The sequence below is a fragment of the Cygnus atratus genome, chromosome 3 (genome assembly GCF_013377495.2).
Source record: "Cygnus atratus isolate AKBS03 ecotype Queensland, Australia chromosome 3, CAtr_DNAZoo_HiC_assembly, whole genome shotgun sequence".
Taxonomy (NCBI): Eukaryota; Metazoa; Chordata; class Aves; order Anseriformes; family Anatidae; genus Cygnus; species Cygnus atratus.
The window spans coordinates 114,868,585-114,884,617 of NC_066364.1; the positions used below are offsets into that span (position 1 = coordinate 114,868,585).

General features: G+C 37.9%; 1 protein-coding gene across 5 annotated transcripts in view; it reads right to left on the reverse strand.

The window, feature by feature from the left end:
- PLCB1 (phospholipase C beta 1) overlaps nucleotides 1–16,033 on the reverse strand; it is a 390,968-nt gene that overhangs the window by 107,763 nt on the left and 267,172 nt on the right. For all 5 annotated transcript variants that reach the window (XM_035552918.2, XM_035552920.2, XM_035552921.2 and 2 more), the window contains 3 exons: nucleotides 11,929–12,075; nucleotides 3,973–4,130; nucleotides 223–305 (listed from right to left, as the gene is read on the reverse strand). In XM_035552918.2, the coding sequence (XP_035408811.1) occupies nucleotides 223–305; nucleotides 3,973–4,130; nucleotides 11,929–12,075 (388 nt within the window). The remainder of the gene's footprint in view (nucleotides 1–222; nucleotides 306–3,972; nucleotides 4,131–11,928; nucleotides 12,076–16,033) is intronic.

Sequence of the window (16,033 nt, forward strand, 5' to 3'; positions counted from 1 at the left end):
TTCAAGCTTTTTCTTTCATACAAAAGTTTCTAATTCAGAAAAATTTTTAATAATATGCCCAATTCATTCTGATCATTTGGGGGTACATAAGCTGATGCAAGTTTTTGTTTTAGTAAGAGCTGTTGATTATATCAGATACTAAAACTGCCACAAATTCATACATAATCCTGTGCTTAGTTATAAAAATGTAAAACCTTACAGGGAAACAAAGTAATTACTTACGAATCCACATGATTTTCAAAGGAAAGGAGGATTGGAAAGGGCGATGTCTTAAATGCACACTCAGCAATTGCTTCTATTACTTCCTAAAGAATCAAAATGTATACAGTTAGAAATTTGTCTCTAAAGAAACAGCTTTTTTGTCTTTGAAGACAGAAAAGACCTAAAGAGTTCTGAAATAATATCCAAACCCCCTGAAAATCATACTCAGACCTTCTATTGTAACCTTTCCTGAAAGCTGTGCATATGCTTTTGTAGCAACTGAATTTTTCAACCTGATCTGTAATCAAATCTCCAAAATGTTTGATGAGTCTCCAGTATTGCATTTCTCCAGAAATTACTTATGTCTGCCTAAATCAATAGTTTAAATGTTAAATTTGGTCTTTGCATGGAGTTGTTCCATGCCTGAAGCTATGTCTTTCATGAATTATTTTGCATAATAATAAACATACTCTGACAAACTTGCATCTTCTAAACATCATCTGCACAAACATGCATCTGTAAAATCCTTTAGTTACTCTGACTCGCAAGTTTTTTTGTTTTATTTTGTTCTGATGAGAGAAACACCCTTAAGTCAAAGAAGAGAAGAGAAGAGAAATTATTTAGTTGTAACAGTTGGCTGTGTAGTAATCATCAAACAGGGCTCAGAAATGGAAACTTCCATAGAAGTGTCTGTTTGGTTTTGATGGAAAATGGCAACTGTAAATACAGTAGAGGAATCATTTGATAACACTAATTTTAGTAGGGTGCACAATACAGAGAAGCACTCAGTGTTAGCAATTATTCATGTTTTCCTATTGGACATCTTTTTTTCAAGAGAACGTATCAAGCACTGACGACTTTACTATCTTTGCTGTCAACCTCTGGAGTTTAAAAGACCTCATAATCTTTTTCTGTCCCAAATCGTAATGATGACTAAAATTAAAAGGTTTATTTACTTTGAACAAGCTCTCTGAGAGGATTCATTTTATTCACTTTCTGTACTTTAAAATGCTCAATTCAGCAGTGTAACAGTAAGAAATGCACTTTGTAACTCAAAAGCTGGGTTTCTGGTATGTTCCTTCTAATATTTTTTGAAAAACCCAGGGCTGGAAGTAACACACAAGCCACCTCAAGATCTTCTGATATGAGCTAGAGTACATACAGAATTTACAGTCTTCATACAAGTAAAAAAAAATACACAGCTCAGGCACAGATAGTCATAGCTTCCCTTACAATATGAGAAACTTTTTCTAACAGGTCTAACAGCTGATGAATGACTATATTTAATAAAATGCAGTCACCCAATATTTAAATGCCTCACATATCACTAACCATTCATGTGCTTCAACTAAGCATTGAGAGAAAGCAGAAAGGCAAAGCATTTACTGTAAGAGTAGTAAATGGTGCAGAAGTCTGGATCACTGCAGGTGGGAAGCTGCAGTTTCACATCAGCGATTCTCCCATGGGGAAAGTCACTCCATGATGGAGTCATTCCTACCACATGCTTTCTTTCCAACACCAGTAAATCACTGAGTGCTGGTGCCACATTACATCAGTAATAATGTGGGATTCTCAAGAACATCTAAGGCAATTTTACCATTACAAGGGTACAGCAGGGCTGAGAACAGGGTTACAAATACCAAGCCCTCTCACCTAGATGCTTTCCACCCACATCATGGGTGTTGGCTTGATCTCCACCCACTTACACCCTACCTCCTTGCTTATGGAGCTTGAGATGAGCAGCAGTGCAGAGATCAGTCCTGAGGCCTTTCTTGCTCCTACACACTACCCTAGCTGTGGACTAAATCCATAAAGTTATTTTCAACTGCATTCTCAGTTGCAAAAAGGGACAGAATTCAGAATGGGTGGAGAAGATTAGCCTGAAAGAGTAAAACCAGGGTGACATTGATGAAATCTGGGGGTAAAAAATTCAGATATTGGTTCAATAGAGTAAGAGGCATGCTGGTGATTCAGTCGTGCAGTGCCTTCAAAGTAAATTCAAATTCTCTATGGTCAGAAAAGAACAACATGTTAAATTCCACATTTTACTTCAGCTGCAGAATGACTCACCTGAAACAGGTCTCCAAGGTATATATAAGTACATATGCACAGATTCCTGGTTGTGGCATGAAAAATACCCTATAAGATCATACCCTTGCAGCAGCTCACAGACTGCAGCTGAGAAAAACTTCGCAGATTTCTATGTCATGAAGCCCGTAAAAAGCAAACAAACAGGAAAAAAATAAATCCAACACTAAAACCCCAAAACAAAGCCCCAGAAACATAAGAATGGGTAGTACATATTGCTTCTGTACCCACACTTCTGAAAGACTATCTGAGGCAGTGAAAACTGACAGACTGAACAGAAGCATTGTGTGCTGTGGTCACACCAAACACATGAACCAACAAGTAATTCAGCACTGAAGACCCAGTGATCACTCTGAATTGATTCACACACTTCTGACACATTATTTCGCTATCATTTTGCTCCTCCTAAGTCAAGCAGCACTCTTTGAGTGTTCAAAAGAAAACCAGCAGTCAATACATTTTTACAGTTTCTATGTGGAGAAAAAATGTGTCCTACAGTGACAGATGAAATACCCCTGAATTGGTTTAAAACACCTTCCAATATCTCTCCTGCAAAAACAATGCCTAGAGTTGGACATCTAAATAACCAGAATGATTACCTCTATGATTCTCATTCTTGCTAATGCTCTTTTTAAGAATTAGATTAATTTTGTTTTAAATTCCTGCTCATGGCCAAAGGAGTTGAGAGCTATCTTCCTTAATTAAAGGACTTCCAGCAATCAAACTCTATGCATATAAACATAAATGGTTTTCATCAGATTCATGGCAAAGTTAATAACAAAAGTGTAAGAAGGTTGTGTTTTACATTTTCCTGTGATTAACTCAATCAGTGGAGAGTTAGAGAAAGCAAATTGACAAAAAGCAAGGGGATGCTCTGGTGTGAGTGAAATTTGGTGTCTTGTCTGTGTAGTAGTATTGTTATTTTTTTCTTCAAGGAAGGCATTATAAGAAAAAAAACATCAACTCATGCTTCAGTGTGGGAGACATGCCTCAAATTTTAACTGGTAGAAAATCCACATCTATCACCTGTAATACAAGCAAATTCAGAAACGGACATTTTTGCACATCTTCTTGCACAGGGAAGTCTAGAAATATATTTTCAGGGCAAGTTAGTGTCTCAGATAACCAAGAATTATTTCTTCAGACTTCAAAAATGATATCTTGATGTATCATTACAGGCTGTGCTAACTACCAATATTGAAACTATAGAAAAACACCTCCATCCCATTCCTCTAACATGTCAGATCAAAAACATCTTTGACAATAACAAGGTAACAATTTAACGTTATTGCTAGGGTAGAGCATCTGCCTTTTATTATGGAAAAGGGAAATGGAAGATGACATTCAGAAATACAGATGATAGGTTTAGGGTTTGAATGCCATTAATAACCCCTCACATCCTCCAAAGCTACTTACTTTTCTTTTTCATCCTCTAGTGCTTCAGATCTGATCCCAAGTATCAGGGATATATGTAATCACCAAGAACCTCTTCCTCTGCGAGGTTCGAATACCGCAACTTTTCCAGTGATTCCCCATATTCTCTGAAGTCTCCTCTTAAAACTTCTTTTCACTCCTATGTTTTTCCTCCCTTCCACCTTTGCAGGAATGAATTTGTCATGCATTTTATGTGAAAGAAATCACCCTGGCTAAAGCCAACCACGACAGCATGCTGTGTTGCTGTACCTTGAAGGATATTTCAGTTGTCATAGTGAAACCATGTGTAATGACCGGCTCTTCTTCAGCTGTTCGTCCTTTCCAGCAGTCCAGCTCCACACAGCGGCAGCCTGACAAAAGCACTTGCCGATACATCTCCACCGATGAGTTACCAGCCAGCTGTCCAGCTGAGACAACATAACGAGAATGTGAAAAAAGAGAAGTCATTTCGGGCCTCAGGAATAAATACAAATAATCTAATAATAATCAGAGTTAGCAGCATCTTTTACCCTTGGCCGACAGGAATACCACTCAAAGGCATACAAAAAGCATAACAACTTAATGGAAATGACTTAGGCAGAGTTAATGTCATGGTTTGTATTCTGCCATAAGTTAAACTGCTGTGAGTGAAGAGAAACAACCGAATCGAAGCAAATACAAAAACTTCTGTTAGACAGAATTGACATAAAATAAAACAACGTATTAGTTCTAAAAGACTTCGTTACCCTTTGACAAGCAAAGTGAAATTCAGAGGCAACTCAGGACAGCAAGAGTACATTTTCTAATAACGTGCAGTGTTTAGTGCAAGATAAAACCAACCTCCTGCACAGTCACTAATAGTGCCATTACTAGGTCTCAAATCTATATTTAACTCTCTAATAGCTACATTCAATTGGTCAGTAAAATTTCCTGATGTGATACTCCACTATGCAGAAAGAAACTTAATTAGACTACCAACTTCCAACAATGACATAATATAAATCAAAAAATAAACACGGAAAACTCAGTTCTTCCCAAACTCAGGAAGTATTAAAACCCAAACAAATCCAGATGTTGCATTCAGGGAAGGATATCCAGCCAGGGTGTTTTCATCCGCTTCAGCAGGTTTGGTTCCAGTCACATGGATACAAATTTCTTGTAGCAGAGAGGCAGAGATAATGGAAGAGTGGCTTAGTGCTTGTTTTAGATGTGAAGAAAATGGATGTAGTTTCCTGCTTTCTAGCAGACTTGCCAAGAAGGTCTTTATGGATTTCTTGAAGGGCATTCACTTGCTTTTTAAGGAGGCAGTGAGTTCATTTACGCTAAAGATTCTTCATTGACAGGAGTTGCATAAAACACTTCATCCAGACTGGCATATAATATAGCACAGATTAATCCTTGCTTTACTCTCTTCAGGTTTTATGTTGGAAACTGTATGTTTTGGTTTGCTTCACCGAGTAGCATTGTCTGCTTTCTCTGTGTTTTTACCTTCTGCTATGGACTGTAACAGAATAACTTTTCTGTTGGAAAATTCCTGTTTATCATGCATGTCTTATGCATGAACTGGATCATAAATACTCAAATGCATTAACATTATTCCTACTGAAATCTGTAAGGTTTCTCAGCACCTGCTGGAACTGACGGGAAACACGCGTAAATAACATAGCTTGGCCACTGCTGGAAGGTTCTGAAAATCCAAATGGAGTCAGCAAAGCGACAATGTGCCTCTTATTTTACTTCACTTTTTGTGTGTGCGTGTGCTTCTCCTCTGATTAAGGCAGGTTATCTTTGCTCACACAGTAACCTTTTTGGTGCAATCCCAGTATCTGGGGTAAGCAGAGGCTCTTTTTCTTTGCAGGACTCAAATGAGCATGAGCATGGATCAGGGTACAACAGCACACATTTCTGTGTACTCATCCCTAAGCATCTGCTTATGAAAACTTGGCAGTCATTATATGGGTCCTCTGAGCTCTGCTGCCTGAAAAACTGCATTCACTTTGAACTCTATTTTCATATTCTCCATCTTTTCCCTCAAAGCATATTGAATTTTGATTAACAAACTATTTTATGATTAACAAATTCTGCTATACCTCCTGAGAGACTACTGGCTGTTATTATTGCTAAGTGTTTTGGACTACAAGATCCATAACCTTCCAAAGTGCTTAAGTAAATCATGACATGCATTGCTTGTCATGTAACACTTTCCCACACTACCTTATTAATAAAGCTCGGTCCTTTTGGAAGGATTTCTGCTCAGAGTAAGAGGATAGTTAACCACCAAAACATTCAGTCATCAGAAAGAATCCCAGTCAGAGTGAAAAATGCTAGCAAAGGTTTTAATAGTTTCAATAGTTTTTATTTTTTTTCTAAAACATGTATTATTAGAAATCTTTGCTCAAATGTTTTTGTATGTCTATTATTTATAAACTTCTGCCATGTGAGTCTCTATCTGTATCCATTCCAAAATGTGCTAACAGAGACGCTAAAGGGAATACTTGCAGAATGACATTTTTAATATCCTGAATACAGATGAAAATTTTAATACTGGCAATTAAAAGCATTATGTATCCCCTTCTATAATACACATAGCATCTACAGTAGTGCCACAATATTTTTATTACCTTATGGTATATTGGATAAGGAGAAACAAATTCTGACAAAAAATAGCTTTTAAAAATGTATTGGGCCAGCCCATACCTGACATGTAACAGGACACTAAGGTCAATGAGCCTGTGCTCATTTATGCATGCTGAGAATATGAGCCATGTTTTCCCATATAGAGTATTTCCAAACTTCTATAGCTTTAAGTGACTCGTTGCTCAGCAAGTGCTCTCTTGTTGGGTTCATTTAGCACTGTTTTTACAAATGCAAGATATTTGCAATATTACATGGACTTAAAATTTGATTATGATTTTAAGACATGTATCCTCCCCAAACGGGGGAATATTTAAATCCAGGTGTTTGTAGTCACTTGACTTCTTCATTACTATAGAAATAGAAGCTCTTCCTGCCACCTCACCCACCTACGGCACCATGTTCTCCCAGCACGACGTGCCTGCATACTGCCTTTGCCCTGCACACGTGTGATGCCAGACCTCATCTCTTCTGGGAAGTCCCAGAAAAGCAGACAGCGCTCTGGAACATATGTCGTAGTTTGCAACACGCAAACTCAGAGCCCTGTACTACTAGGAGTCTGGCTCTGGACTCCAGCAGTAGCAGAAGGTGCTGGCATCAGTATTTTTAGACACCATACATTTATCTGAATTTATTCTCCTTTTAAGGTATTTTGCCACAAACAGGACAGTTGAATTAGACCCCACAATGGTGTGATGCATGCTGCTGCTGCTGCTTGTATGTTAGTCAAAACAAGGCTCTTGCCCTATATCTTGTTATTTTTAATGCTTTCTCAGATCTGATCAATCTAATAATCTCAGATCTGATCAAACTTTCTTTTTAACCTTTATGTTGACCTTTGTTGCTACTGGAAGCAAGCTCCCTCCAGAAATGTTGGTGTCAGCTGCTGATTTGGAATATAATATTTAGTTCTGCCTTAAGGATACAGTCTAATTGATTTTTTCCCCTCCTTTTTACATGGTTTCCACTCACTTTAAAAAGTAGAAACCCTCTCACTTGGAGTACGGCTTCTGAAAGAGGGAACTGGCATGGGTGGGCATGTACCCCTTTGGACAATAAAAAGGTAAACTGATGTTCAAGAGCACATATATGAACATTCAGCTGTAAAAATTGGAGCAATCATTGAAAAACTTGACAGAGCTGGAGATCCAAGGCATTTTTAATTAGAGGTCTGCTTAACTGAGTACTCACCTTCTCAGAAAAGCCAACTGTCTCAGAGGAAGATGGAAGAGAGTGTCAGGCAGATAGGAATCACCAACCTACAGAAGCTGCTGAACATGTGCCTGCAACAGCAGACAGCTGTATATATCTGTACACTGATAGCCCATTTAATCTTAACCTCAGCTAATCTGACTCCAGATGGTGACATATCATAAGTAAAACCATCAGGCTGTCCATTTAAGGTACAAAAATAATCTTCATTACTACGATGTCTACTTATTCAAACTTTAAGTAGCTTTTTCTGCCCCATCTTTGAACCGGGGAATGGGTCAACAGGGTCCATCCCTTCTCCTGACCGGAACTCCTCCCCAGCTCACCCTTCTTCTCAGGAGAGGCAATGTCCTCTGCACAAATGCACAGGAATTTATTTTCAGAGCAGGGTACCAAACTGGGGTCTTGCAAAGTTACACCTAAGACCTTCCACACAGATCATCTTCTACCTTCTGAAGTGACAACAGCTTTCCTTCCACTAATTTCTTTCTTTTTCAATGGCTAAATTTATTTCAACACTGTAGCTGTGGAAGCTGCTTCCACAGTTGCACTGAGTAGGCCTCAGCAAGCAGATAGTGGTCTGTAGCTTCCTTCCTTTGAGGCAAAATGATCACATTCAAATTCAACTCACTTCTGGAAATTCAGCCCCATTCCCTGACGTTACACAAGTTTTTATGATATTCTGATGGGGAATCATGAAAAGTAGAAACAGCTGGATGGTAAAAAAACAAAAACAAAACAAACAAACAAAATCAAAAACAACAAAAAAAACCCACTATGCTCCTTCTTACCCCTTTTAGCCCTTGTGCTAAGATAAATTGTGACCCCAGTGTCAGGAAAATCCTCATTTATCTACCTCAGATGATTGCTGGACAGAATTTACTGATGCTGGTGGTGGGAGGGTATCTACAGCTCCTCCTCAGCGCTGCATGAGCTCCTTGAGCTTTCCTGCCCTCTAGTTCATCAGGAAGGATGTGGTGGGGCTGGAAGACAGCAGAGACTTGGGTCTTGTCAGCCGATCCCCTGAGCTCAGCACAGCTTGAGAAGCATGAGGCAGGCAGCCAAAACTGCTCCTGCTCTTGTGACAAGCTCATGCTCAGATCAGGCATCACCCAGCATTCCTTCCTTTCCGTATGGTGTTGTCATCTTGGAGACTGGAAATACTGTTTTGGAGGCTTTGAAGGTGAGGAAGGATTCAGGGAAGTGTTGATTGCAGATAATAAGCAACAGCTATGACTGAGGAATCACTGGGAACAGAAAAGCTGGAGGATGGTATAGGAAAGGCCATAGCAGCAATAAAGGACAAGAATATGCCCCTCATGGGATTTTTTTTTTATAGAGACCACTGAAAGTACAGGACTGTAAGCAGGGAAGCAGATGCTGGGGGCAAGTGGGATAGTCTCATGCTGGCTACATACTCCAGACTGATAGCTCTGCAACCTATTGCTAATATTACTTTTCCTTTTATCCAAAACCAAAATGTGTTAAAGACTTGTGATTTTCATATTTAGCGTGTCACGTATACAACAGCAAGTTGCAAAGCCATCAAAGTGTGCAATGCTGATGATATATAATCATAATTTGTCTTTGACTTTGGGTGCTGCTAAAAGAAATGTTGCAAAGTCACTCCTCACTGTGACAACAGCAGTAACCTGAAGCAAGACCAGTGAGAAATCAGAAGAAAAGCAGGGTTGTACATTAAGGGTTCAAAGAAGTAAATAAAAAATAAACAAACATGACACCAGTGACAGACAGGAAATAAAAGTTTCCAAAAGTTGGCATTACTTTAAACTAGCCTAGGCTCAATGTAAATCACTTCTTTCTTGATGGGGTTTTTACCTTTGTTCTTAAAAGTTACATTTCCCTAAGAAAGCAGTAACACTTCTAAATAAATAATCAAGACTTGATGTACTGCCAAGGGTTTCTACTAAAGGCTAGGAAAATGATCAGGGTAATTAAAAATAAATTCAGAGTGTGCACATGTTTCTTTTTATGTTATAATGCTGTTTCTTTGTGGATGGTTTTTCTGGGTTTAAAAAACTAACAAAGCTAGAAATAATTTGTAGGGCATTAAGCACAGTAATAATAAAGTAATACTAGACTGAATGCTTTTCTTATTTTTCCTAATAGTTATTACATGAGTAGTTTTCATTTCACAGCTCCAGTAAGGGCAGAGGTGTTACTGAAGCTTCCCTTCCAAAGCCGTGAGCACTTCAGCAGACCCTTTGAAATCTTCTTGGCAAAAAGAATAGTTTGTGACCATTAATTTCATAGATTTCAGCTGAATTAAGTCTTTGTTGGAAGAGTGCAAATGGTAATGTGATTGTTGTATCTGGTCTAGCCTCAAAGCAAAATCTAAGGCTGTCAGTTTTTGTAATACATGGATAAAAATCACATCATTAATCCCACTGTCAGCCAGCTGCCACACGCTTACTGAACAAATAAACCCACTAAAAGTCAAGGGCACATGTTTTGTGCCTCTAAATGTGAAAATACGTGCTCTTAAATTAATTTTGAAAGAGTTTCAAACTTAGTTTGCCATATTCCCTGAGTTTACTCTGATTTACTTCTCTCCAATTTTCTAAGGCATGAATTTTATGTTAAATTAAGTCTGAGGATCATATTTCGAAATGTAGTTTCTGCAATTCTTTAGAAATGCAGGTGAAGAAATCTGCAGATGCAATCTTAGATGATTTGAAGATGTTCACATACAAGTCAAATTGAATTTGGACAGTTTCATCAAGGCAAATGTTCTTTCTGCTAAAATAATTAAGTATTTTATGTTATCTATGCTGCGATTAAAAATTTAGAATGGGTTGGACAAATCATGAATTTCTATCCTTAATTCTTTGGGTTTTTTTGGCTTCTGTGCTTCTAGACCTTTAGAACATGACTCTGCCTTGATCAGCCCTGAGAAAAATCTGTGATACGGTACTGGCTATAAATTCATGCTGGTAGAAGGAAAGGCAGTGTTTTATCTCTTTAGACCAAATTTAAACTGCACCACCTGCCCTCCCTTTGGGCCTATTCTTCCCACATTTGTACAGCTTTACTGTTTCCTTCCAGAAACTCTGTGTAAGGCTGCAGCATTTGGCTTAAGTGGGTCCTAATCCTCACTGATAGAACAAAGTCCATACCGGACACAAGGCCTGCAAAGTACTGTAATTAAAAATTATTTTTGCTTTGGAATATCTGCACTCTTCCAAAGAACATAAATTTCTGCATATTAGAATCATAATTTAAAAGCGGCCATGCTGACTTTCATTTTTTTTTTTAATTTAGAGAAACAAAATAGCTGTCAAACCGAATACTTATATGACAAGTTTTTGCACAAAACACATTTCACAGCCAAGATATAAACCTCTGAAAAATGGGTGTCTCCTGGAAACAATGACAGTTCGTTCATATGAAAGCAATTACCACACGGTTTGTATAAACTGGGCATCACCACTGTGTGCTTTTGTTTACGTTATTGCCTATTGGCATCCAGCAGGACTCAGTCAGTGGAGGCAAGTCTGTTAACTTAGTAACATAAAAAAGCCACTGTTATACATGAGCCATGTTTTGGGCAGACATTGTAGCATTACTTTTTTTTTTTTTCACATAATGTTAAAACATCAGCAAACATGACAAGACAAAGCAAACATCAAATCAGAAAAGAGAATTCCTGGTGCACACCTGCTTGTCAAAAACATTTACTTTCTTTTTTTTTTTTTTTAAGGAATGTTAAAGCACTGTCGACTTTGGTGTTCAAATAATACAGTTTTGAGACTCATTAACTGAAGTTAACAGGATCTTTTGAATGCTCAGATTTTTAAAAACATGACAGCACATAAACTTTCAGGTCAGACATTAGAAATATTGTTAAAAAACAGATTTCCATTCCTTGCAGATATGAACGGACCATCAGAAAGCCATGTTGGCACTTCTCCATTCTTTGAATCAAAGCAAATTTCACTGAACACAAAAAAAATCAAATTTAATGTTTATGGGCAAATTTATTAGCTATAGAGATGTTTCCATATTCTACTTTGCATACTTGTTTGACTAGCCTGGGTTGCTGTTGAAAGTACTTTCTACTCCCCAGAAAAGGACCTGTTCTTGGAATCCTATCTAAGTCGAGGGAAATTTCCAGGGATTTCATTGAGCTTCAACAGAGTTTATCCAAACAACACAACTGCTGCTCACCTGTTAATGAAGGTATATTCAATGTATGAACTGGAGTAGATAGGAAAACAGTTAAAAGTGCTACCCTTGCTTCGCTGAAGACTAAGCACTGTCATCATTTACTGCTACTGCTTTTGTTGTATTTTACGGTAGCAGCACGAATATGCTATGAATTCTTGTAAGAGAAAAAATCAGATCTCCCCAGCACTGTACCTGTGAGGTAGGTGTTATGTGAGGAATTGATGAAATAGTGTGACAGTGGTTGAGACATATCTTCATTTAAATCCAGTTTCTCAGGTGGAACAACGCCATTTTCTTCTCCACTCAGATATCGCATAAATCCATCCACTGATATCTGTCCTGAGAGAAACACAGATCCACGGAAAGCACCCATTACTTTCAAGTATAGATTTTACAACATACAGATGCTATGGTCAAAAAATACTCTTATACAATGGTATATGTGACAGATCATATAATCATCAGACTGGCCTTCATCTAGTTTTTTTTTTTTTATTACTATTACCTCATTTTCAGCCATTTAAGTTGCATATAATACACATCTCTTTACCTGTACCAAAGAATAATCCTGTCATAACCAGGGTCTATAGACAATCAAAGGCACAGGGGAATCAGAGTTACAGATGGCTAAAGAAACAGAGAAAATAAACCACAGCATATCAAGGAGGGGGTTCTTCCGAGGACAAAAGAAAGTATCCTTGCTGGAAGAAACCAAGAAAACAACAAACAGAACCACTCAAAGAAACAGGTTAACTTCAATCTCCTTTGAATATGATTCCACGTGTGTTATATGAACACACCTAAACTGCAAAGCAAAGCTAACCAAATGAACCACTTTTTTAAGGGGGAACTAAGCTTTGTTCCTTAATTCTTATATTTGTCTTCCAATTCTTATCTCACTAGAGTGCCAGCATAAATGATCATTTCATATGCCGCTGGCAAATTAGAAAGCTGAGTCCTATCCTCAGCCTAAATACCACCATTGATCTCAGTGGAGCTGTGCTTATCACATCAAGATGAATTTCTCCTATCAAGCCTTCTGCATAATGTTGATTGTAGGGTTAGTGTTGATTTGTACATTTAGGCTAAAAAAAAAAAAGGAATAAAAATACAGTAGTCTATAATCGATGATTAATGCTAATCTGAACCAATCTGAGACATTTTTCTTCGCCTGATGTTTTTGTAATTTTGTCTGGGTTTCATCTGTAGACGTACTCAATTGCGTTACTTTAGTTAATTTGGTTACTTCCTATAGTAAAACAGAACTTCTGTATCTTTGAAGAACCTCGAGGCAGCTACCTGGCAGTTGACTGCCATCAATTGCCCCTACCACAAAATATTCTGCATAGCATCCGTACCCAAAAAATCCTAGATCAACTGACTATGGCATTGAAAAATGGAACACCTCAGTTCTACTCCTGACTCTGCTATTCTCTCCCTAAGCATCAACCCCCTTTTACCTGTACAACAGATAAACTTACTTTTTTTTTTTAAACATATGAAAAAGCAATGGGCATCCTTGAATCACTTTTGTAAAGCCTGTAATCACATGATGCAAATATCGCATTTACTTAAAATCTGTACTTGGACCCTGGGATTCGGCTCTTGCTCAGAGAGAAAAAGATGCAACAACCTTAAGTTTAGATGCCTCATTTTCATAACAACCTAAGATGGTGACACTAAATGAACCTATTCATATGACAAGAAATGTAGTGACAATACAGAGCAATGCAATTAGCTTTCATTCTTATGACAACAATTGTAAGATGGTTGGAAAGAAAAACAACAAGTCCATCCACTATTTTAAGACCGTAATCCGAGTGCAGTCTTGCCAGGCTCCACAGCTGCTTTGTTATAGAGTAATTAATCATCCGCAGACAGGGGCCTATGTACTTTCATTTTCACAAGAAAAAATACAAGTTGCAGAAAATCAGGAGAAAACACCACTGAGTTTTTTCATGAAACAAAGATTTATGAACAACCAATCTGCTGCATGAATCTACCAAGAGACATTATGAGTGTAGACAGAATCATCTGCTATCATGGAGTTAACTTGAGCTAACATTCATTGAATAGATACACTGCACCAATTTAGCAGTGATTTAAATATTGCATGTGGTGTACATTCACACCACACAAGCAACATCCTACACGAAAAAACGGGTAAGATCTGAATGGGATAGCCACTACATTACAGTGATTTATAACTTCTGATGTATGAGACAGCTTATCCAGAGTCATCAGTATCTCCATGTTGTTTTGAATGGGCTACCTTCTGCCAAACCAGGAGCCTTAAAGTTGCTGTCATTTGTTCTCCAGGCTAAAAAGAAACAGTAGCTTTTATAATTCATCAACAACAAGAACCACAAATTGTGGCTTTATAATCACAGTGTTCTGAAAGAAAAGCTTCTTTTCACTACACAGATGCCCATGTTGACTCCTGTTGACAGTATTCAAGCATCTCAGAATGATCTCTGCTTTTAATACTCAAGAGTATACCTGAAAAACAGGGTCCTTGCAGTCCCTGTTTTACAGATGGAGAACTGAAGCTAAAGATAAATTAAGTTACTGGGCATAATATATTAGTTATTATACCAAGATAAACCTGTGGATTAAGCTGGGAACTGAACTATACAATCTCTGGAAGCCTGTTTGGGTACCTGACTCACTTGAACACCTTTGGAATAAAAAGAAGCAAGGCTGAGGGCCTGCATTTCCTCTCTTCTTTCTATTTAGTGGTTCATTTTGCTTCTTTGCTCCCTTCCACACTACATAAAGTTGAATGAACTCAAGGGCTGCAGAGTGGTCCTTCTACATATTACCATTGTTATTAACATAAATCACTGCAAGCATTATTCACAAGTATAATTATATAGTTTTTAAGTTACACAGTTATCTGAGCTTATGGCTGTAGATTGCTATTTCCCCCGTCATAATTAAGCAGTCAGCATTTCAGAAAGTGAAGCAATCTCCAAGTTCAATTACAGCTGGTATCGCACCAGTGAGAGTTTGACTGTGGAACGGAGATGGCAGATGTCAAAGGGACTCTGTATCCTAGATATTAAAGAATAGATTGTTTGTGACCAATGTCAATGATATTCTGAGGCCAACTGCAGTGATGACAATCCTCAGTGGACAGCCATCTGAAATGAAATAGCCTCAATTTATTGGTTAAGATTTCTTCTCTGTTTTCTTAAGCATATTACAAATTTACCTCAGATATTGCCAAGAAAAAATAATTTGTGATCAGTTCTTTCTATTATAGCTGTCACCCTTTATCTTTAGATCTATATTAGGAAGACATAATGGCATGATTAAATATAAAAAGTTAGATGAAAAAGAAGCACAACAGAAAAAGAGAAAGAGACAAGACAGATTTATTTTTCTTTTTTCCCCTCACACACAATTGCCTTACTAACATCTAAACCCTAGGTTTTTGACGCAACTTTTAAATACTTGGTGAGCTTTATATAGTTAAAATTGTGGAGTTAACTGGCTTGCCTTTTCACTCATCATTGCCTTAGTAAATTTGATCTGATGTCACTTATTAGAACAGAGACAGATCACTGGTGTTCGTTGAAATGCTACTGTCAACTTCAATAATGTTTGGTTCAAGACCTTCCTAAATAATCCTAAGGGCAATGTATAGAGAGACAAGAATCACTCTTTTAGCCATACTGGCAATGCCAGACCAAGAAGAGCAAACAAAGATGTAATCATAACAGAAGCTATCTCAGCATTTACAGAACTCTGTTAAGATCCTTTCCTCTACAGAGTTGGGCTTTACTAGCACAAAATTCTTCTTCCTCAAATATTTCTTCTGTAATTTGTCTGATTAATTAAAATTTCCCTACGTAGTCACTCATTACTGCTTTATTAAAATATTTAGCCAGCACAAACTTAAAATTTCTTCCTTTTTCCTGTGGCGTCTGGCCTATTTTTAAGTCCAGCACTTAACTTTTCCCCCAGTGCCACTGGATCTCTTTCTGCTAAATATATGACTTTTCTGAGGAAAAAAGGTACACACAAACATCTATCTATTTGTTGTGCAGGTAGCCTTGGTGCTGTATATATCACAAAATTTTCCTTCATGTCCTCAAGGTTTACTTGAGTCGTGTGGCAGGGTGGATTGACTTTGGACAGCTGCCTGCTGCCCACCAAGCCACTGCCTCATTCCCCTCCTCAGCAGGACAGGGGCAGTAAGTAAGATGAAAAAGCTTGTAGGTGGAAATATATGCAGGGAGATTACTTACCAATTACTGTCATGGGCAAAACTGACTCACCTTGAGGGAAACTA